Source organism: Trichomonas vaginalis, chromosome V, assembly GCF_026262505.1.
Source record: "Trichomonas vaginalis G3 chromosome V, whole genome shotgun sequence".
In the NCBI taxonomy this organism is placed as follows: domain Eukaryota; phylum Parabasalia; order Trichomonadida; family Trichomonadidae; genus Trichomonas; species Trichomonas vaginalis.
Genome location: NC_067207.1, coordinates 14,461,430 through 14,484,891, shown reverse-complemented (window position 1 = coordinate 14,484,891; position 23,462 = coordinate 14,461,430). Strand labels below are relative to the sequence as shown.

General features: G+C 34.2%; 7 protein-coding genes across 7 annotated transcripts; 3 read left to right on the top strand and 4 right to left on the bottom strand.

Moving 5' to 3' along the window:
* Positions 1-10,195: 10,195 nt before the first annotated feature.
* On the top strand, positions 10,196-10,423 carry TVAGG3_0335650 (protein serine/threonine kinase protein; the record flags this gene model as incomplete). Its single annotated transcript, XM_051230598.1, has 1 exon — positions 10,196-10,423. The coding sequence occupies one exon, from the start codon at positions 10,196-10,198 to the stop codon at positions 10,421-10,423; it is 228 nt and encodes a 75-aa protein (XP_051100328.1).
* A 5,772-nt stretch (positions 10,424-16,195) lies between these two features.
* TVAGG3_0335640 (uncharacterized protein) lies at positions 16,196-16,513 on the top strand (the record flags this gene model as incomplete). Its single annotated transcript, XM_051230597.1, has 1 exon — positions 16,196-16,513. One exon carries the CDS (start codon positions 16,196-16,198, stop codon positions 16,511-16,513), a length of 318 nt encoding a protein of 105 aa, XP_051100327.1.
* Positions 16,514-18,264: 1,751 nt separating this feature from the next.
* TVAGG3_0335630 (uncharacterized protein) lies at positions 18,265-19,009 on the bottom strand (the record flags this gene model as incomplete). The annotated part of the gene is made up of 1 exon (XM_051230596.1): positions 18,265-19,009. A coding segment is annotated over one exon (745 nt), but the record flags the coding sequence as incomplete, so codon positions are not given.
* A 598-nt stretch (positions 19,010-19,607) lies between these two features.
* Positions 19,608-20,152, bottom strand: TVAGG3_0335620 (uncharacterized protein; the record flags this gene model as incomplete). The annotated part of the gene is made up of 1 exon (XM_001327834.2): positions 19,608-20,152. A coding segment is annotated over one exon (545 nt), but the record flags the coding sequence as incomplete, so codon positions are not given.
* Positions 20,153-20,287: 135 nt separating this feature from the next.
* On the top strand, positions 20,288-21,220 carry TVAGG3_0335610 (uncharacterized protein; the record flags this gene model as incomplete). Its single annotated transcript, XM_001327833.2, has 1 exon — positions 20,288-21,175. The coding sequence occupies one exon, from the start codon at positions 20,288-20,290 to the stop codon at positions 21,173-21,175; it is 888 nt and encodes a 295-aa protein (XP_001327868.1).
* A 338-nt stretch (positions 21,221-21,558) lies between these two features.
* On the bottom strand, positions 21,559-22,401 carry TVAGG3_0335600 (regulation of vesicle fusion; the record flags this gene model as incomplete). Its single annotated transcript, XM_001327832.1, has 1 exon — positions 21,559-22,401. The coding sequence occupies one exon, from the start codon at positions 22,399-22,401 to the stop codon at positions 21,559-21,561; it is 843 nt and encodes a 280-aa protein (XP_001327867.1).
* A 141-nt stretch (positions 22,402-22,542) lies between these two features.
* TVAGG3_0335590 (uncharacterized protein) lies at positions 22,543-23,121 on the bottom strand (the record flags this gene model as incomplete). The annotated part of the gene is made up of 1 exon (XM_001327831.1): positions 22,543-23,121. One exon carries the CDS (start codon positions 23,119-23,121, stop codon positions 22,543-22,545), a length of 579 nt encoding a protein of 192 aa, XP_001327866.1.
* Between the last annotated feature and the right edge of the window lie 341 nt (positions 23,122-23,462).

Here is a 23,462-nt window from a genome sequence, read left to right as displayed (position 1 = left end):
TGTTCATCGTTTTGAGTTAATTTCAGAGACAATATCAGTATTATTCTGTGGAAGTTCTGAGCACCTGATGTCTGGTTGATATTTTCCGGCAAATACTTCATCAATAAAGTGCAAAATTTGTTTTGGCCGAAATTCGCTTCCTTCTGTGTACAAATACTTAATATAACTCTCTTGCCTGTATAGTTTAGAACACAAAATGGCAGGGTCCGCGTAACGGCTGAACCCTATACTTTGCATAAATCTGTTTCCATAACTGCATCAATGACTGCGAACCGTAATTTGTTCTTGTACTGGGTTGTTACCATTGATATTGTTCTAAAGGGCTTTATCGAGGTCTTCTTGTTCGACAGGAGTAAAGAATAAACCTAATTCTTTGTTTGTTTCGTAAAATTTGCTGGTTATTGATATTAAATATCTCGTAATTAGGATTCTTGTTCTGTTCAATCCATTCTGTAATGTTTTCGACTGTTCCTTCTGTTAAATTGTAAGGATAAAATACTTTTGACTTATCTGTATTTCTGTTAAAGCACAATTGATGGTACGTATCTGATACGAAGCTCATAGGTAAACATCTGGATCAGGAGAACAGCCAAAAGCGTAGTTATCTCTGTTTCGCTCGGCAATTTCATTAAATTTTTCGAAAAGAGGGCCACCAGCCTTTTTTTCAAAGAGAACTACCGATATTGGATGAGATTCGATGAACTCTTGCGCTGTTAGGATAGTCTATCAAAAGTTGTGAACGGAAGTCCTGTTTTTTCCATCGCATATTTATATATTCTATCTGGAGAGGGATCTCCTTTGTATTCTTCTACAAATTCACCATATCTAAAAAATAGTAGCCTTTGTGTGTTTGAGATGTAATTGCTGAACAAAATACTTATTTCGATCGCCATCCATGATAGCAAAGTAACATCTCGTTACCTAATATACGAACTAGCTGATATAAAGTCTGATAGTATCGATAACGTTGAAAATCACCTTGTTGAATAAAAAGAATTGCAGCTGTTTCGTTTTCATTACATTGGTGAAGTTAGATTCTGTCACATATACAATGTTATCATCATCATATGTGATAGACTCACTTTTGGATAAAAATGTCAATGCAGTGAAGAAAAACATATAAAATTTTGGTTATTTGGTCGAAAGAAAATCTTCTTTGACTAGGTCTGGTGATGCATTCTCTTGCATTTTTGAAAAGATAACCAAAAAATAAAATGCTAATTTTTCATAAATTGAATTTTAAGCGAACAATAATAATTAACATCATGCGATCTCATGATTTTCGCTTTCCATTTTTTCAAAAAATCTCAAAATTTTTTCAAATTCCAAAAAATAAATTGCAAAAATTACAAGTTTATATTTCAAAATTGGGATTTCAAAATATTTTTGGAAAATTTGAATGAAAGTACTTGATAAAAATGTTTACAAATATATATGTCATTGAAAAATGTCCTTTTTATTGTTGATTTTGGAATTTCAGATATCAATTTTGATTGTTACAAAGGTTTTTATATGCCAAAACATTTAATTAAGCAATTTTAAATTTAGATTCTTTTTCGTTAAAAGTTGTATAACATTTTTTTTGATTTGGTCGATTTCCTTTCATTCATGAAACCAAACCTAGATATTTTCCATTAGGATCATAAACTGATGAATAATCTAACTGTTATTACACAACCATTTATTTTGCGGAAAATTACTTCAGAAATCATCGAAAAAACTGTTATGACAGGTCATTTTTCGCGCAATGTCTTACTACGATGATGGACGCGAATGGCGAGGAAGCGGCCGTGCATATGGTGCCGGTGGCTACGGTGTGGCAGCCGTGCATATGGTGGCCGCGGAGGGCTATCGTCCAAGAGATGATAGAGGCTACGACGACGGCGGCCGTGGCGGCTATGGCGGCAGAAACGACAGAGGCTATGGTGGCCGTGGCAGACATGAAGACTTCAGTTATGAAGCAATGACACCAGCACAAGATGATCCAAACTTTCATTCCAAACTGGACAACACGCGTTGACAGATTTCGATCAGATGGATCTTCCTCCAGCCTCTTCAGGTGTTTACAGCTACGGTTTCAGAGCACCTTCCGAAATTCAAGCCATTGCTATTGGAGCCATTCGTGATCCTTCTAACAGACACGTTATCGCCCAAGCACAGTTCTGGTACGGTAAAACAGGTGCCTTCTCAATCGGGTGTTCTTTCTAAAATCGATGTTTCCCAAAGACAACACAGCCCTTGTTTTAGCTCCAACACGTGAACTCGCTACACAGATTTTCAAACGTTTTCAAGGAAATCGGTTCCGTATCCCAGGCCTTGATATCGCTATCTTTTCAATCGGTGGCGCAACAGAGAGTTGTTGATGCCAGGCCGCGCCGCATCACATCCACACATCTGCATCTGCACACCAGGTCGTGCTTTGGATCTCATCGTCTCCGGACACCTCCGTGTTCAGAATTTCAAGATGGCCGTCTTAGATGAAGCCGATCAGATGCTTTCTGCATAACTTCATTGAGCAGGTCAACGATATCATGGAATACTTCCCAGAAGATGTCCAGATTCTCCTCTTCTCCGCTACAATTCTCAATCTATCTTCCACATCATGAACACCATTCATGAACGATCCATTCAGAATCCTCATCAAGAAGGAGCAGCTCACACTCGAAGGTATCAAGCAATTCTAACGTGATGTCCAGGAAACATCCAACAAATTCGACTGCCTTCTCGATATCTACGGCTCAGTTTCCATCCAGAAAGGCCATTATCTTCGCCAAACTCAAAGAATGCCGTCGACTACATCTCAGAACAGCTCCAGCAGCACGGTTTCGGAGTTGCTCCAATCCACGGCCGGCCTCGACCAGCTCGAAGAGAGACAGAATCATGAGAGATTTTCCGTACAGGCACAGCCCGTGTACTTATTTCTACAGATCTTCTCGCTAGAGGTATCGATGTTCAACAGGTTACCACTCGTATCAACTTCGAATTGCAAAGAAGCTCGAAACAGTACATCCACCGTATCGTCGTTCCGGTCGTTATGGTCGTAAGGGTGTCGCTATCAACATCTGCGACACGAGGATATGAACGTCATCGAAATGCTCAAGAACCACTACATGACTACAATCAACGAGCTTCCAAGCGATATCGAGAGAGTCGTTAACGAGGCTAACGCTCATGGGATGAAAAGTAACAAATTTATTGTTCGGATTTTGATACTTTCTAATAAAGGAATATTTTTGTCACTTTTCGATTACGCAATATTTTTAATCGTTGAACTACCTTATTTTAAAAAATTTTATTGAAAAATTTGTTTTTATTTCAATGTCAGACCATTTTTATATTTTTTTTTACAATTGTAAACTCAGAAAAAATTTATTTCCGATCATTTTTTTATCGATATTTTTTTAGAGGAGAATGATTGAAGAGAAGGTTCCAATCATTATATTTATGGCTATTGATCTTAGCACTCCTTTTTGTATGCTGCAAAGCTATTCGTTTTATCAGATTTTCAACTAGAAAAGATAAACATTAACAAAAAATGGATGCACAAATGGTATTTTTTAACAAACTGAATTGTTGCCATATAATATCCGAACAACCATATACGTTTACCACACTTTCCATTCTTTACTTGCTCCGTTTACAACTTTTTGCATTGCTTATATGAATAACTCAGATAGATTACCATAGGAAGTCATTAAATTACCTAACTGCCCGCCAGCACATCCGAAAATGCGTCGTAACGGTGTAATTAAGCTATCAATTTGCTTAGTTTTCATAATAATATGCATCATATCAATTCTAAGGCGTATGAAGGAATTTCGATAATATTTCACGTCAATTATACGTATAATTGAAAATACAACCCTATATTGGAGTTTTGAGAATGCAGTTAACATATTATAATACACATGCATTATTTTCACAAAAATCTAGTGAAAAGTGCTGAATTCCTCGGAAATTTTCGAAAATAGTTTTGATTATGATAAAACTGTGTGAGTTTACATGAACGATGCTACACTTGGTTTACAGTGACGAGTAAAAAACTATCTTTATTTATATTTTTAAACATATGGATTTTGACACTTAAACTAATATCGATTTGATTTGAATAGATGCTTGATCATGTCAAATATGGGAACAAATGGCCACAAGCTCTAATTGAAGAATTATTTTCTCATAATTAGAGCTCTATCGTTTTGATAGATGTCATAATGCTTTTATATTTTATTTGCTTTATATGTTCTTATATTTGAGCATTTGGTATCAATATGGGCTATATTTTTTCGTTATTTTTTTTGAAATTGGTTCAAAATGTAACCAAGAAGGTCTAAATGTGTTAATCTCGAAATGAATCTCTCATTATTATGATTCCAAAGAAATTAAAAATCAATATTTACATGAAAAATAGAAATATCTCCTTATTTGAAAACAGTTTAAACTTGGGAATAGTTATCATTAAATTCACATCATTAGTTAACCAAGGTTCTATAATGCCAGTGCGCAACGACCTAAACATGAGTTGCAGTTATTTATTTATGGAGAGTTAACTATTACTGCTATGATAAATCAAACAAGCATCTCAAGCTATCTTAATTGTATGAATAAAAAACAAGTTTTTTTAGACCGTATATTTATTCGATGGATTTTTTATTGTGATAAATCGTAGGAATGGAATTCATTTATCCTTGCAGAACTTGATAAGTTTGCAAACGGCAGCCGGTGGTTCGTTATCCTTGAGGTACTTGATGATTGCTGGACACCGACTTCAACAAGTTTATCGCAGATGACCTGAGGTCAGCTGTGACATACTGGCAGTATGATTCGAGCTTCTCAATGATTCCTGTTCTGTCTTTCCGTCCTCAAGATAGTCTTCGTCATTGAAACATAGAACTTGCACATAACGCACTTCTGTGTGGAGTCACCAAACCTTTGTAGCACGTGGCTTAACGGCAGCAGCAGACATGAGGCCAATATGCAAAGAACATTGCAATGGAATAAAAAGTGACAACGACAACACGATTTTGTAAACTCACAAAAAAAGTTAATTTTTGGAATTTATTGAAAATTTTTCCGGATGTCGCTCATCCAGGGTTTTAATAAATTGCCAAGCACCCTGACTGAGTACACATCATTCAGATCTGTCAGGAAGAAGTTTCAAGAACAGTTGCAAGCAGATTCTTGACTTTATTTCCAAACAAGATCAAGATAATTTATAGAAACTCTATATAAATGGTCAACAAATAGAATGCAACTCAACAAATAACGTAGATAAAAATCATCGCTCTTGCTTGTTTTGCATATATACTAGATATTGTCGAAGATCAAACACATTATCAAATATGCTAACCAGCTCGAAGAATATTTACCCGTAGAAAGCATCATTGTCATTGATGGTGTCACATCTTGCTCGAACGCGTTGCCAGACGCTCAGAAACGTCCAATTCTTTCCAACATTATTCGAAAGATTAACATCCAGAATCTTCTCAACGAGTTACTCTCCTCAGTATTCATTTTCAAGAACGTCATATTCACAGATATCGACTTATACGCCGCTTTTTCGGCCACATAAACCACATCGTTTATGGCGCAATAAAACATCAAGAATCTCAAGTCAGAGCTTGCTGGGCGTTGAGCTCTTTCTAGGCAAAATAAACCACGACTCCTCCCCGACGAATGCGCAAATACGATGCTCGATGACTGCTTCCAGGCCTTGGAATCACCTTGTCCTTTACACGTAGTCGACGGATATTTTTTCAATGATCGAAGGAATCATCAGAACTAAGCCGCGCTTGCCTCGCAGGGAGAGCGCAGATACTCACAAAGGTAGTCGTCTTCCAGATGAACCAACAGTCTATGCTGACAGTCTTGAAATCATGTCCTGGCGATCCAGGAGTTCCGGGAATTTCACACCTCAATTTCAGGCCAAAACTACTCACAATATTTTCTGAAATCTCTCAATTTCTGAGAGGTATCAACAATTGCTCTCAAAATTATGAATACCGATTCAATTGATGGAGAAGCTACGCGCCATTGATATTTAAGCTCCCCGATGAATGCTTTTTTCATCGTAGCACCTTCTTGCTTCGAAAATACAATAATTTCAACGACCAAATTTGTTCTCGATTAAAAGTTGCCCAAATTACCAATCGATGTGCTTAAAACAGCTAAAATTTATCAGAACAATCAACTATAATCGCATCAGAGATATCAGAAAACGTACTCTCAATATATTCGCGAAAATTTCACATCTAATTTGACCATTTCTTATGAAATCATCAAATTAATCTCGTTAGATGACTCAATAGATAAAAATGAACTGTTAGATGTCCTCATCAAACAGCTTTTCCACTGTAAATGAGAAAGATTCTCCAAATCTTATACAAGCGATCTACACTTTGATATTATCCATAGAAGACAAGCAAAAATACCTCATTGCAAACACTGTTCCTCGCCAATTCGTCTCTAATTCTGATTGAGACTAAATTCAATAGAATTAATTTCCTCAAGAATTACTTTGTTTGTTCAATTCTCCGCTTATATATGACATACTGAACTCATTCATTCAGAATCAGAAGAGCTCTGTTCGTCAGGAAACTCAAAATTTACTTTTACGCATACAGAAAGTGATTCCTGATGATATAGAGGAGTATTTAAAGACAACATCAATCTGTTTTTTCACCAGTTACAAGGATTACCAGTCTTGTCACTAAAAGATATCAATGGAATTAACTCCAATTTTATCAGATTAAATACGAAAATTATCAAACCTTACGTCAGGAGGATTGGTAGAATACTTCATAAACATACTAGAAGAAAGGTGTGAAACTCCAAAATCAACTTTAGAAGCAACTCTTAAGCTAAACGATAAAATAATACGCGAATCATCCACAAATGTGTCCTAAAAAGCATTAACGAGCTCATTCCTCATATTGACGAATTCAAGACCTTTTAATCAAAACTTATAAACGCAATTACAAACCAATTGACGATCAGCTCTCACAAAGAGTTTACATGTAGAGGTTGCAAATACGTTATTACTCATTTTCAGAGCGATAGACTTTCACGAAATCTTCAATGAAGCGGATATTGTGAAAATGCACAAGGAAATCTTCTCTTTTCTTTCAAATTGTTCTGACTTTGAGACCAATTTGTGGCTTTTTCAGGCTGTTTGGAACAATAGGACCCCTTGAACCGACTCAATTCCACACATTTGACTACGAATCACATTCTTTTGACTGGTCACCGCATCTGTGATGTATCAAACGCCAGACTTGCTATCTAAACTTCGTCTATGCAGTACGTTTGGACCAATTACAACAATCTTTTCAATTTACGAAACCATCTGTACTAATTATACGCCATTGTATACATCTTTCAGAGCGATCCATTCAATTCCCTACCTTTCCTACCACAAATTGTCCCAGTTTTCTCGAAATTACTAATGATAAAGTATTTAACCCTCCAGATGCCATTTCCACTTCCTGAGGTCCATCATTCTACTTGTAAGATGTCTCTATTCTCCCTTACGGTGACAATATCATGGAAATGATCCTTCCTTTCCTTCACGAAGCGAATTTCCCGCAATTAAAGTATTTTTCTGCCCTTGTTTTTCGCATTGGAAAGGAAACTATAAAGTACGATCCAGCCATATTCAACCTGTTTCGTATCGATTCTGAGGCAAAAGAACGTTTTTAACCAAAGAAGTAAGATCAATTACAGTAACTACATTTAACTATTTAGCTCCTGTATGGCATACATACGAGTCGTTCCCCATACTATTCTTTGAACTCGCATCCCAGCGAATAAAGAACAACAACAAAGACTCCAAAAATTTAATGCTGAGATAATGAACACAGGGAAGTTTCAATCTCTTGTTTTGCAAGTTCTTAGGCTCGCACTCTCAATAAAAGTCCTTTAGAACTCCAAAGCTCATGAACTTATATCAGTAATTTTACGCAAAAATCCGAAAATCACAAAAATCGTGAAATTTTCCAAAGGAAAAACCTTCTCAGTGTTAAACGAGACAAGACTATCAACCAAGCCAGACATCGTCCTCAAAGATGAGGCCTCGCTTCCCAGAGAAGATTGATAATACCATATTATCTCATCAAAACGTAGCAGAATACACCCCGATATGGATTCTACAGCTCACGCAGACCTTGTTCTCTGTAGTAGTTCGGCTGCAATTCGTGCTTGTCGACCATTATTAAACGGAGCATCGAAATTACAGTACGATATCTTTCTTTAGCTCTTGTTTCCGTATGGAAGATGCTCAAGATGAAGAGCGTCGTGATTGATGTCGTTTTTCGAAACAGTGTCTCATCTCCAAACGCGGAATCTTTCAGTTTTGTCAGTAATTGTTGATGGAGCAGAAGCTCTTGACCGCGCGGGCTTTCCATGTTCTACAACCCAATGACTGCCGGAAAAATCGCTGAGAAATGCAAGTCTTGGTTTAAGGCCATACGGTTTTTCTCAAAAGTTGACTTCCCCGAGGAACCTCTAAAACACTTATTAATGATCGAAGCGCAATTAAAACGGAAAAGCACTGCTAATGGATTATTAGGAATAATTCTCATCGCAAACAACAGATGCAGGGTTATTTGAGTCATAAACAAATGACATAAGCGTTAGAGATATACGGAGACACAAAAAGAGTCAGAGACAAGTGTCCCAGGCATTGTAAACTGTTACATGAACATGGACGATTACGCTTCAATTATTTCGAAAGACCAAATTTTCGAAAAAAACTCGTAAAAGAGACCAAAATCAAAGCCGCCTTCCATTCTTCATAGCTGCATTAAACACTGGCCAGGAGACCGACAAATACGAGCAGTTCTTGTCCCTGATACACCTACGAACTGTTGTTGGCGAGCGATTTGCAAAAATCAGAAAAAAATTTACAAAATGAAGCTGAAGAATTCGTGAAACAGGGCAACTAACGCTGCTGTTATATAACTTAGTCCTCCAGCAAACTACGAGAATGCCATGCCCCTGATAAATGATTTCTTCTCCATAGAAGACGTGAGAAACATCTTGGATGTGAACAAAAACAAGAAAATTCAAAACACATCATTGAAATTTGGAAAGAAAATTCAAATTCAATGAAAAACGATTATTCTCAATTGAAATTATCATGGGCCATCAGGGAATTACTAGAGTGTACACCGGAACAAGGAAGAGGACGATGAAGAACACATATTTAGACATATTAAGACGTATAAAAGAATGGACTTATTTCGATGGAGTTTTCCAATCAATTAGAAAAAGATGAAAGATCATTATTAATTAGATATATAACAAGATACGACCGTGGCATTGTTAAGATATCAGATGAACTGGCCAAATTCGTATCGAAACTCCAGAAATCAACAGAGAATTGATGTCTATTTGCCGATGCTGTTTGCGATTTGGCAACAAGAACTGTTGTTACGGTGTTTGTCGTCAACCAATTGGGTATGTGTTGGAGAAAAAACACGAATCACGCAAGAGCGTGGAGATATGGACATACACAAACCTTTCTTTGATGCAGAAACGGAAATGTAGCTGAATTTTATTGCAAATATAAATGAACGGGTTTGGAAAATTATTGGAAACTGAATGGCTCTAAAATGCATTGGTTATGCCAATTATGCCTCTCTCTTCTTTACTTATGGTACTTATTTGAGCGATTTCGAAATTTTGCATTCAAAATTTAGAAATTGCCACCGGAATCAGTAATTTAATCATCCCACAATTGGTTGTACAACTAGAACACCCTGTAAAGAAGTTCGTGAAGTAGTTTTCGATATTAATGAAATCATTTTCTGTAAACCACTTCCCAAGCAGTTGCTCTACTCTTAATTTGCAGAGACACACAAAGTCAAGCGAATTCATCGACCAATTGTTCAATGACATAGTTTGGACGTGAAATGATGTGACAATTTTCGCTCAATCGATGACATCTTGGCCGTGACTCCTGCAGAAGAAGTATCAATATTATTAGAGAAGCTCCTGAAGATTGGTGATGATTTCCATTGCAACAGGAAAGTTAGATATAATTAAGCGAGTAAGTGACATTATATCGGCCAAAGACCTACAATCCTTCCTTAAGGACTGGTTCTCATGCAAACCTGCTAAACTGTTCATTGAAAAAAGCGCCAGAGTTTTGAATATAATAATTCAAAAACAGCAAATGCAGATAGAGTCTTTCTCTTCAATGCTGCGAATCTCGCTCCATATTTCATTGAACAAGAACATCGAATCAGTCAATTCCATTGACATAAAAGCTGGGACTCCAATTATTACAGATGACCTCAAAGTTTGCATGCCAGGAAGCTACGAGATCGGTAAACCACTTCATAACTGTATCAAAGATCCGCCACGTGTGGAAAAATGCATTCCTTCCGCCGAAAAGACCGAGAAAAATGCGAATGTTGGGCAGTAAACGGTCAATCTTACCAAATATCTACTGAAAGGAAGAGAGGATTTGAGATTGACCAACACATTATGCAGTTTTTCTCTTGGTTAATTCGATTTGAGATGAATAAACTCGACTGACGGAAGTTCAACATAATCATGCAGTATCACGTTGTTCCTTTGACAACAGCATCAGGACTGATCTCGTGGGCTGCTGGAGGAGAGATTTGAGCTCATAATCTTATGGAGAAGAAAAATTTGCAAACAGAACTGAAGAATCCGAGAAAAGGTGTTTCAACGAGTTCTTATATAAAGGTAGAATATTGCAATCTACCATGAACAACCTCCAAAAACTCGAATTATTCAGAAAATTAGTAAATGTGGCTCCAGACAACGAAATTGATGAAGCTTTGTGGCTGATCATCAGGAGCAAGACAATGGCTGATGCAAACAACGAATTTCAGCCGTTCTCTCGCTTTAATGTCAGTTGTCGGTTTACATATTGGTTTAGGCGACAGAACATCCTCTAAATATACTGTTTTATGAAGAGAAATTGGCAATATCGTACACATAGATCTCTCAGATTTGCTTCGAAAAAGCTTCATTAAGAAGATATGTCGAGAAACAGTTCCTTTCAGACTTACAAGGATGTTAGTAAGAGCTTTAGAGCTGTTGGTACTCATGGACTCTTCAAAAACTACTGCGGAAAGATGTTTTGGGCCAACTTCGAAAAATTCTCAAACATTGTTGGCTTTTTGGACATTTTCGTCCAGGAACCAGTAATAGACGCTCTATGGTACGAAGGAAGCCAGATGACAAAGAAGGAAGAGGTTTGAAACAGGCAAATTCGAGAAGTTGCAGAAAAATTGGCTGGAAACGACCTACGAAATGATAATGACTATTCCTCAGACGTACAGAAGTTGATAGAAGAGGCAACATCGGAAATTAACTTAAGTAGAATGTATCATGGTTGGCTCCTTATTGGTAACAAATTTTTTTTATAATTTTTTTGTTATTTATTTTTAAAATTTTGTTTGAATGTTTTTAATAAAACGATTCTATATATTTATAATCTTTCTTTTTCTCTTTCTGTGGACTTTATTATTTTAATAATTTTTATTTTTTTGATATTTTTTTTAAAATTAATTATGTAAAATGCTTCCTTAATTAGCTTAAATGCTTTCTGACAATCCAATACCTCTTCTCGTGCTCATGATAATGAGAAGATACTTAATAATGGGTTCAAATTTGTGGGATTTTTCAAAACTGTGATTCACAAAAGTGACTCATAATTGAATGCATTTCAAAAATAAATTTGTTGTTCAAATATTTCACTAAGTATATTCTTAATATTTTTAAATAAAATCGAAAACGTCACTTTTCCTAGAAAACAGATCTAAAATTTCCCCAAGTTTTGCTTTTATATGTCATAACATCATGTGGAGCAAGTTATTTTCGATCGAAGTCACTATAAAATTTTAATCAATTTGTGTCGGTTTATGAATTCAAAATTTGCCAGGCAGATCTGTCAGTTTGACATGATGGAAGAGTCAGTGAGCAGGTAGATATAAGGCCTATTTAGTAATATTTTGTTAAAAATCACACTTTTCTGATTCATAAATATTATGGATCAAACAAAATGATGTATATTCTTTGCGTGGCTTCTCTGTTTTCGAGTCAGGAGAGAAAAATCCAGGCACAATGGAAGTGTATAGCACAAAAGGCATAATTTCTTTCGAATGGAAACCAGAAAAATGCTCGAATTATATTTAATAAGTGATAAAATAGAAGAATCACAAATATTCATTTATCTACACAATGCTTAAAAAGATAGTTAAGACTAATAATGAAGACAGATCAACCACTATTCGAATTCATTCTTTCCGGACACGAGAACAAATTTGCATTTTATCTTCCCAGATCCGAAATTGTAGTGTGTGAAAGATGTTTTTCAGATCTGTTATCATCACATTCAATAACACTAGTTCCAAACGAAAACCAAATTCATTTAATAATAATCTTGAAGTTGAATTGAGATACATTGTTCCAGAAAATTTCATATTAATATAGCAATATAATCTATTATACTCATATAGAACATCATTAAATAAGATATTAGACGACACAAAAAGAAATCGATAATAATCCAATAGATTTTAGAACAATTACAGCTTAAAATTTGACGAACAAGGACATTTACTAGACTATTAATCACTCAAAAAAGACATATTTGTCCCACGGATTAACACCAGAAAGCGAGACCATGGCATATTTATACCTTTTAGGCGTTTTTACTCCAGAATTAACGAGAAAGAGAACGAAAAGCACTTAGATGATCTTTATTGATGAGTATATGAATACATTCAACAGATGGGAAAACAAAATTCCAGCCAAGAAGTGTATTTGACAAAAGTTTTTGGCGGTCATTGTTTCCGATGTCAAAAGAACAGACAAAAAAGAAGAAATGTTCCAAACAGAAGGACCAGCACCGAAGAGCATTAGAAGAGATATTTGATGATATATTCATTACTTGTTGCAGATGTCGGATATATCCAAGGAATGTTTCAGATATCGCGGCTGGTTTTGATGGAAATGTTCTTCAAGAAAGTAACAAAGAAAAAAGATCACTTTATATGATAACAAAAGTTGTTGATTTTCATAGAGGAAACAGTTTAATTTTCTGGTTGTTCTATGGATTACTTAAACTCACAGGGAATGACCAACTGTTCAATGCATGGATGGTAATAGAGAGATTTCCTTGAAACCCGTATTTTCTCTATTATTCAAACGAATATTCCTCCTGTTGCAAAATGGTTGGTCAGTGTTCAGAACGAAAACATGTTGTTTACATTTCTGCAACATTGCTACTTTTTAAGAGATGGTTTTCTATCAATAATTTAGGAATATATTCTGGGATAGACTAATCAACCCATCATTCGTGATCCAATTATTTACTTTAAGATTCCTGATTTTTCTTGTGATTACAGTTGCTTTTCAATATCTTTGCCTGCAAGGAACAAATGGAGGCGATGTTTCATCAGGTTTCAACAAAGTTTTGGCATTGAGTTGAAACCAAAAATGGTATTGAGAATTGCAAATGCATTCTTAACAAAAATAGATAACGATCCAATGCATTCTCAATGGATTTTCATGAAATATCCAGAAGATCTCCTGAAATTGAATACGTTCCTAAATATATTAAAATCTATTGAATGCTATATATTAGAAAATTGTATGTATTATAATAAACAGTTAAGATTTTTAATCTAATCATTTAATGAACATGTTAAAAATAAATATTCCTATTCATTATTTATATATAATACAAATTAGAGAACATGAATTCATATAAGAAAAATAATGATTTTTAAGAGCAACAAAATCCTATTGACTATAATGAACAATAGATTTAAATTGATATTTGCAGCAAACTACATATTTTCAATATTACATAACACAATTGTTTTCATTTCTGTTTATCTAACTATCTATAGCAAAAAAATGATGAAATTCTTCATATCAAGTTATTTCTCAAAAAATGTAAAGAATTATATCAAAAAACTATTTTAAACAAACAAAGATATCAATATTAAGTTATTCAGGAACGAATCTATTATTGAATTCAATTGAATGATTTTTTCATTTCGTTAAATTTGTTACTTCTTAATTCTGAGCATCCTTCAATCAGTGATTTGGCGAAATCTATATTGAATGGAGCATTTTCTCTGCAATTGAGAATTTATCTCCTTCTAAAGGAGATTTTCGTAAAAATGTTTTTCTGCATCAATTGAATGCATGCTGTATTTAATCGGTCTGCACAATGACAAACAAGTTCATACGTTTCGTTTGGAAACATTTGGAATAGAATAGATAAAATTCCGTTTGTAGACTTCAAAACTTGGGGAAGAAGTACAAATTCAATTAAGAAGTAACTAAAAGTGGTATAGTTTGTAGTGATTTGTTTTCTGGTTCCCACGAATAAATTAATGATTCAATTAAAAGAGAAACTTGGTATTTAGAAAAGTCATTTTCAAGTAAAAGTTGTTTTGATTTGAGATCTTGTTCAAATTCGTCGATAATGAATTCCCAAACTGAAGGACTTTCTAAAATTGATTTTTTAAAGAATTCGAATTGAGTTTCTAACATATTTTCGATTGCATGATATAACCATGCTTGCGTTTTAAGTCTTTTAGTGAATTTTTTAAGGTCTGATGTATATTGAGGAAATTTCAAGCACCAAAAGAAAACAGAATTAAGAACTGATTGCGGTACAGAGTATCCTGCATCAGAGAGATAGTTAACTGTTGTAAAAATATCCTGTGCCATATAATTATCTGATTCTTCATCAATATCAAGGAGAGAACTAAGGTATGCGAGCTTATTTTCTTTCAGATTGCCTTCTACTTCAGGAAATGTTTGAAGTGCTCTATCGTGATATATTCTATTGGTCTTGTTGTAAACGTTGCATAATCTGAGACATGAAAAAATATGAAGATTTGACGTGAAGTTTATCAGTAATTTTGTTGTATATTCAACATACATCTTATATTTATTAGTAACGAATTCACCCTTTTTTTCGAATATCTGAAGCGGTAATTTTTTTTTATGATTTTATGTCACAGAAGGAAGAGTCTCAGAGTAAATCAAAGTCATCGAAATCAGATGCTTCTGAAGCTGCTAACTCTAATGCTTCTGGACCGCAATCAAGAATTGAAACAGAAATAAATTCAGAATATATTGAAGAAGAGGAAGTAAATAGAACAGAGTCATACGCTCAAAAAAAAGCTTTAAAACAAAAGAACCACCGTTATCTGATATGGATTCTTCAGATAATATTATATTTATGAATCAATAAGTCTCAGAAAAATGATTCAGAACATTCAAGTCCCTGGAACATCTGTCGAAGATCCGAAATTTATTCCACAACCACCTTCATTAGCTCCTTCATCATCTTCTTCTACAGCTCCATCATCGCCAAAAGAGATTAATCCTAAATCATCATATCTCAATGCAAGTGCATCACGCCCACATCCAATCGCTCAAAGCGAAGAAAAATCGGAAGTTTCAGAATCTCAATCAATTTCTTTACAAAGCGTTCATTCTATGAAACAAAATCATCCGTTAACAAGTACTCAGTACCAGAAAGCTCATCTTCATCAGATAGTACGAAAATGCTGATAGCGATGATAATCATGAATTTGAGATTGAATCTCCACCACCAGCTAAAAAAGTAATCGATTCTCGTAGTATTAAATCGACTGCAAGTAATGGTTCACGAAAAATTAAATTGCACAACAAGTTATGAATTCAAAGATCCAATTAAAGAACTTTTGACGAAAGAAGACGAAGAAAAGAAGAAAGCCAAGCAAGATAAAAGTAAGAAGAAATCGCCCATTAAAGGTCCGAAAATTAACTACAGAATGAAATTCGCATCAAGATCGCGACGTAAGTGAAATAGAAGAACCAAGGAAGCGAAGCAAATTCCTTTTAGACGAATCTGAATGATGATTACCAGCCTCCAAAGAAGATTTGGAGGAGAGTTTGATTCATCAACTGTTGATTTCTGCAACAGAGTGAGAGCTTCCTGACAAATCAGAAGTCACTTCAAGCAAAAAAGAGTAAATCAGAGTCATCTGGCATCTACACCTTCAACAAACAAAAAGATTTATTCGCATCCGACGATGAATCATCGATAAATCAAGCAAGAAGCCATTAAACAAGCATAAGTTCTTAAATGAAGATGACAGAACACCATATCACTCAAAGAAAATGACAAATGAACAGAAATTAAAGAAAAAACTTGCAGATTGCAAGAGGAGACAACAGAAAGTACCTCAAAGATGAAGACCTTGACTTCCTTGACAACAAAAAGGTCAAAGTTATCTATGTTTCCCCTAAAAAACAAGAAGAAAAGCAAAGAATCTTCTTCCAATCATCAAGAAAAGAACCATCATACGAAGAAGAAGACATCCAAGAACCATCACAATCCAAGTCATCAACACTTGATACAGAACATAAAGAGATTTATGCAGCCAAAATCTCCATTTTTACAGAGAGATTTCTCAAGCCAGCTCGATTCAAGAACTCAGAAGTCTTCAGGCGCCTAAGAACAACATAGAATACCTCAAAGAAAAGTTATCAGAGGTCGTTGAAACTGATGACCAGGCTTATGAAAGAATGTTACTCGAAAAAGTGTCAAACCGCCAAATCCCTTCAATTACTGGCACTTATTATGAACGAACTATGAAGGCAGGATTGAGAATTATGAGTCTGAATCAGAACTAGAGCGTAAGGAGAAGCTGAGATTGGAGCAAGAAGAGGAAGAAAGGAAGAGATTAGAAGCAGAGAAATTAAAGGAACAAAAGAGGAAAGGCTTGGAATAGTGTCATCATCAAGAAGATCAACCAGCAGAAGAGAACGAGAACGTAAAAGGAAAAGATGTAGAGATATTCAAGAAATTTAAGCAAATTTCGGAAGATTCGTCTGTTGTAAGACGCCGTGAAGAATTAATGAAGATGAACTTGGATAGTACTCTTCGTCATCTACAATCTCTTCCTACAAGAGAGAAGGAGTCAGAAAAGGAGTTTTCTTGGAAGACAGCGATGACGACAACGGAAAACGTAGATTGGATCTTATAAAATATCACTTGAAAAATTCTTTGTTAAGGCTATTTAATATTCAAGCATTAACATTATCGAATAATAATCCTTTGAATCATAATCAATAATAATTGACCTTTCACCGGTTTCTATCGTTTGTTTTTTTTCTTTTTGTTCCCCACTATCTGGATCGGTCATTGTAATTGTTTTTGTTATAGTATCAGCTTTATCTTTAACTTCAATCTTTTTTCCATCGGGATATTTAAACCAAAATTCCAAAAATTCGATATTGTCAATCTGTTCATATTTTAATCTATCAATTACATTTTTAATACCATCTGAAAATCTTATGAAATGGTCATTATATTGATTTGATTGAACTAAATTTGAATGAAGTGAAATATAACCCGATGATGAATATGACATCGACTCATATTTTCTGAAAACACTAAAATTATAACATGAATGAATTTCTTATTCGTTGAATTTATGAATTCTTGAGGTAATCTTATTCTAGTTTTATTTATCACTGGAAAATAACGCTTTACCATATTTTTAATCGTAATAAAAATGTCAATTATCAATATTATTTCGAATAATAACTGTGAATTAAATTTAACAGTTAGCGGAATTTATAATGTTACTCTCGTTTCTGTGAGTGGTAAATTTAATCCATTCTTTTAGACCCTTCAGATTATATATCATTTATTAAAGATGACCATGAAAAACGATATGATATGTATATAAATAATGTGATAGCGAAATGGTTATAACATGATTTTAAGTTATTTAAATGAATCATTTATGTCGTATGGTATGAAGAAAATTTTAATCAAAACCTGATAAACTTTTTGAACTGATGAAATAATAACCTTATTAAATTCCCGCTGGAAATTAAACTTTTTGCTGCTCCTCATCTTGCGGTTCCATTGTTGGTTGGAATATTAAATGTGTAGGAAAAACGTATGTCTGGAGGATTGCATTTCTGTATTTACTGACATGGTTTTCCAATTTCATTTCTAAGTCAATGTTGATAAAGTAATAGCAGTGCCCAGAGTGAGGATTTCCACATCCAAAACCATTAGACCCTAAACTCGCTTAGCCAGTCAATGACAAAACATTTCTACCATAACCTTAAACACATTTCGATACCATCTACGTTTTCCGTTGTCGTCATCGCTGTCTTCCAAGAAAACTCCTTTTCTGACTCCTTCTCTCTTGTAGGAAGAGATTGTAGATGACGAAGAAGTACTATCCAAGTTCATCTTCATTAATTCTTCACGGCGTCTTACAACAGACGAATCTTCCGAAATTTGGCTTAAATTATCTTGAATTATCTCTACATCTCTTTCTTTTACGTTCTCGTTCTCTTCTGCTGGTTGATCTTCTGTTGATGATGACAATATTCCAAGCCTTATCTTCCTCTTTTGTTCCTTTAATTTCTCTGCTTCTAATCTCTTCCTTTCTTCCTCTTCTTGCTCCAATCTCAGCTTCTCCTTACGCTCTAGTTCTGATTCAGACTCATAATTCTCAATCCTGCCCTTCATAGTTCGTTCATAATAAGTGCCAGTAATTGAAGGGATTTGGCGGTTTGACACTTTTTCGAGTAACATTCTTTCATAAGCCTGGTCATCAGTTTCAACGACTCTGATAACTTTTCTTTGAGGTATTCTATGTCTGTTCTTGCGCCTGAAGACTTCTGGTTCTGAATCGAGCTGGCTTGAGAAATCTCTCTGTAAAAATGGAGATTTTGGCTGCATAATCTCTTTATGTTCTGTATCAAGTGTTGATGACTTGGATTGTGATGGTTCTTGGATGTCTTCTTCTTCGTATGATGGTTCTTCTTCTTGATGATTGGAAGAAGATTCTTTGCTTTCTTCTTGTTTTTTAGGGGAAACATAGATAACTTTGACCTTTTGTTGGTCAAGGAAGTCAAGGTCTTCATCTTTGAGGTACTTTCTGTTGTCTCCTCTTGCATCTGCAAGTTTCTTCTTTAATTTCTGTTCATTTGTCATTTTCTTTGAGTGATATGGTGTTCTGTCATCTTCATTTAAGAACTTATGCTTGTTTAATGGCTTCTTGCTTGATTTACTCGATGATTCATCGTCGGATGCGAATAAATCTTTTGGTTTGTTGAAGGTGTAGATGCCAGATGACTCTGATTTACTCTTTTTGCTTGAAAGTGACTCTGATTTGTCAGGAGCTCTCACTCTGTTGCAGAAATCAACAGTTGATGAATCAAACTCTCCTCCAATCTTCTTTGGAGGCTGGTAATCATCATCAGATTCGTCTAAAAGGAATTTGCTTCGCTTCCTTGGTTCTTCTATTTCACTTACGTCGCGATCTTGAGCGAATTTCATTCTGTAGTTAATTTTCGGACCTTTAATGGGCGATTTCTTACTTTTATCTTGCTTGGCTTTCTTCTTTTCTTCGTCTTCTTCGTCAGAAAGTTCTTTAATTGGATCTTTGAATTTCATAACTTGTTGTGCATTTAATTTTCGTGAACCATTACTTGCAGTCGATTTAATACTACGAGAATCGATTACTTTTTTAGCTGGTGGTGGAGATTCAATCTCAAATTCATGATTATCATCGCTATCAGCATTTTCGCTACTATCTGATGAAGATGAGCTTTCTGGTACTGAGTACTTGTTAACGGATGATTTTGGTTTCATAGAATGAACGCTTTGTAAAGAAATTGATTGAGATTCTGAAACTTCCGATTTTTCTTCGCTTTGAGCGATTGGATGTGGGCGTGATGCACTTGATGAGAATGATGATTTAGGATTAATCTCTTTTGGCGATGATGGAGCTGTAGAAGAAGATGATGAAGGAGCTAATGAAGGTGGTTGTGGAATAAATTTCGGATCTTCGACAGATGTTCCAGGACTTGAATGTTCTGAATCATCTTCTGACTTTTGATTCATAAATATAATATTATCTGAAGAATCCATATCAGATAACGGTGGTTTCTTTTGTTTAAAGCTTTTCTTTTGAGCGTATGACTCTGCTTCTTTTACTTCCTCTTCTTCATAATATTCTGAATTTATTTCTGTTTCAATTCTTGATTGCGGTCCAGAAGCATTAGAGTTAGCAGCTTCAGAAGCATCTGATTTCGATGACTTTGATTTACTCTGAGACTCTTCCTTCTGTGACATAAAATCAATAAAAAAAAATTACCGCTTCAGATATTCGAAAAAAAAGGGTGAATTCGTTACTAATAAATATAAGATGTATGTTGAATATACAACAAAATTTACTGATAAACTTTACGTCAAATCTTCATTTTTTTCATGTCTCAGATTATGCAACGTTTACAACCAGACAATAGAATATATCACGATAGAGCACTTCAAACATTTCCTGAAGTAGAAGGCAATCTGAAAGAAAATAAGCTCGCATACCTTAGTTCTCTCCTTGATATTGATGAAGAATCAGATAATTATATGGCACAGGATATTTTTACAACAGTTAACTATCTCTCTGATGCAGGATACTCTGTACCGCAATCAGTTCTTAATTCTGTTTTCTTTTGGTGCTTGAAATTTCCTCAATATACATCAGACCTTAAAAAATTCACTAAAAGACTTAAAACGCAAGCATGGTTATATCATGCAATCGAAAATATGTTAGAAACTCAATTCGAATTCTTTAAAAAATCAATTTTAGAAAGTCCTTCAGTTTGGGAATTCATTATCGACGAATTTGAACAAGATCTCAAATCAAAACAACTTTTACTTGAAAATGACTTTTCTAAATACCAAGTTTCTCTTTTAATTGAATCATTAATTTATTCGTGGGAACCAGAAAACAAATCACTACAAACTATACCACTTTTAGTTACTTCCTTAATTGAATTTTGTACTTCTTCCCCAAGTTTGAAGTCTACAAACGGAATTTTATCTATTCTATTCCAAATGTTTCCAAACGAAACGTATGAACTTGTTTGTCATTGTGCAGACCGATTAAATACAGCATGCATTCAATTGATTGCAGAAAAACATTTTTACGAAAAATCTCCTTTAGAAGGAGATAAATTCTCAATTGCAGAGAAAATGCTTCCATTCAATATAGATTTGGCCAAATCACTGATTGAAGGATGCTCAGAATTAGAAGTAACAATATTTAACGAAATGAAAAATCATTTCAATGAATTCAATAATAGATTCGTTCCTGAATAACTTAATATTGATATCTTTGTTTGTTTAAAATAGTTTTTGATATAATTCTTTACATTTTTTGAGAAATAATTTGATATGAAGAATTGTCATCATTTTTTGCTATAGATAGTTAGATATAACAGAAATGAAACAATTGTGTTATGTAATATTGAAAATATGTAGTTTGCTGCAAATATTCAATTTAAATCTATTGTTCATTATAGTCAATAGGATTTTGTTGCTCTTAAAAATCATTATTTTTCTTATATGAATTCATGTTCTCTAATTTGTATTATATATAATATAGAATAGGAAAATATTATTTTTTTAACATGTACATTAAATGATTAGATTAAAAATCTTAACTGTTTATTATAATACATACAATTTCTAATATATAGCATTCAATAGATTTTAATATATTTAGGAACGTATTCAATTTCAGGAGGATCTTCTGGATATTTCATGAAAATCCATTGAGAATGCATTGGATCGTTATCTATTTTGTTAAAGAATGCATTTGCAATTCTCAATACCATTTTTGGTTCAATCAATGCCAAAACTTTGTTGAAACCTGATGAAACATCGCCTCCATTTGTTCCTTGCAGGCAAAGATATTGAAAAGCAACTGTAACACAAGAAGAAATCAGGAATCTTAAGTAAATAATTGGATCACGATGGGTGATTAGTCTATCCCAGATAATTCCTAAATTATTGATAGAAAACCATCTCTTAAAAAGTAGCAATGTTGCAGAAAATGTAAACAACATGTTTTCGTTCTGAACACTGACCAACCATTTTGCAACAGGAGGAATATTCGTTTGAATAATAGAGAAAATACGGGTTTCAAGGAAATCTCTATTACCATCCATGCATTTGAACAGTTGGTCATTCCCTGTGAGTTTAAGTAATCCATAGAACAACCAGAAAATTAAACTGTTTCCTCTATGAAAATCAACAACTTTGTTATCATATAAAGTGATCTTTTTCTTTGTTACTTTCTTGAAGAACATTTCCATCAAACCAGCCGCGATATCTGACATTCCTTGGATATATCCGACATCTGCAACAAGTAATGAATATATCATCAATATCTCTTCTAATGCTCTTCGTGCTGGTCCTTCTGTTTGGAACATTTCTTCTTTTTTGTCTGTTCTTTTGACATCGGAAACAATGACGCCAAAAACTTTTGTCAAATACACTTCTTGGCCTGGAATTTTGTTTTCCCATCTGTTGAATGTATTCATATACTCATCATAAAGATCATCTAAGTGCTTTTCGTTCTCTTCTCTCGTTAATTCTGGAGTAAAAACGCCTAAAAGGTATAAATATGCCAATGGTCTCGCTTCTGGTGTTAATCCGTGGACAAATATGTCTTTTTTGAGTGATTAATAGTCTAGTAAATGTCCTTGTTCGTCAAATTTTAGCTGTAATTGTTCTAAATCTATTGGATTATTATCGATTTCTTTTGTGTCGTCTAATATCTTATTTAATGATGTTCTATATGAGTATAAATAGATTATATTGCTATATAATATGAAATTTTCTGGAACAATGTATCTCAATTCAACTTCAAGATTATTATTAAATGAATTTGGTTCGTTTGGAACTAGTGTTATTGAATGTGATGATAACAGATCTGAAAACATGCTTTCACACACTACAATTTCGGATTCTGGGAAGATAAAATGCAAATTTGTTCTCGTGTCCGGAAGAATGAATCGAATAGTGGTTGATCTGTCTTCATTATTAGTCTTAACTATCTTTTTAAGCATGTGTAGATAAATGAATATTTGTGATTCTTCTATTTTATCACTTATTAAATATAAATTCGAGCATTTTTCTGGTTTCCATTCGAAAGAAATTATGCCTTTTGTGCTATACACTTCCATTGTGCCTGGATTTTTCTCTCCTGACTCGAAAACAGAGAAGCCACGCAAAGAATACATCATTTTTGTTTGATCCATAATATTTATGAATCAGAAACGTGTGATTTTAACAAAATATTACTAATAGGCCTTATATCTACCTGCTCACTGACTCTTCCCATCATGTCAAACTGACAGATCTGCCTGGCAAATTTGAATTCATAAACCGACACAAATTGATTAAAATTTTATAGTGACTTCGATCGAAATACTTGCTCCACATGATGTTATGACATATAAAAGCAAAATTGGGGAAATTTTAGATCTGTTTTCTAGGAAAAGTGACGTTTTCGATTTTATTTAAAAATATTAAGAATATACTTAGTGAAATATTTTGAACAACAAATTTATTTTTGAATGCATTCAATTATGAGTCACTT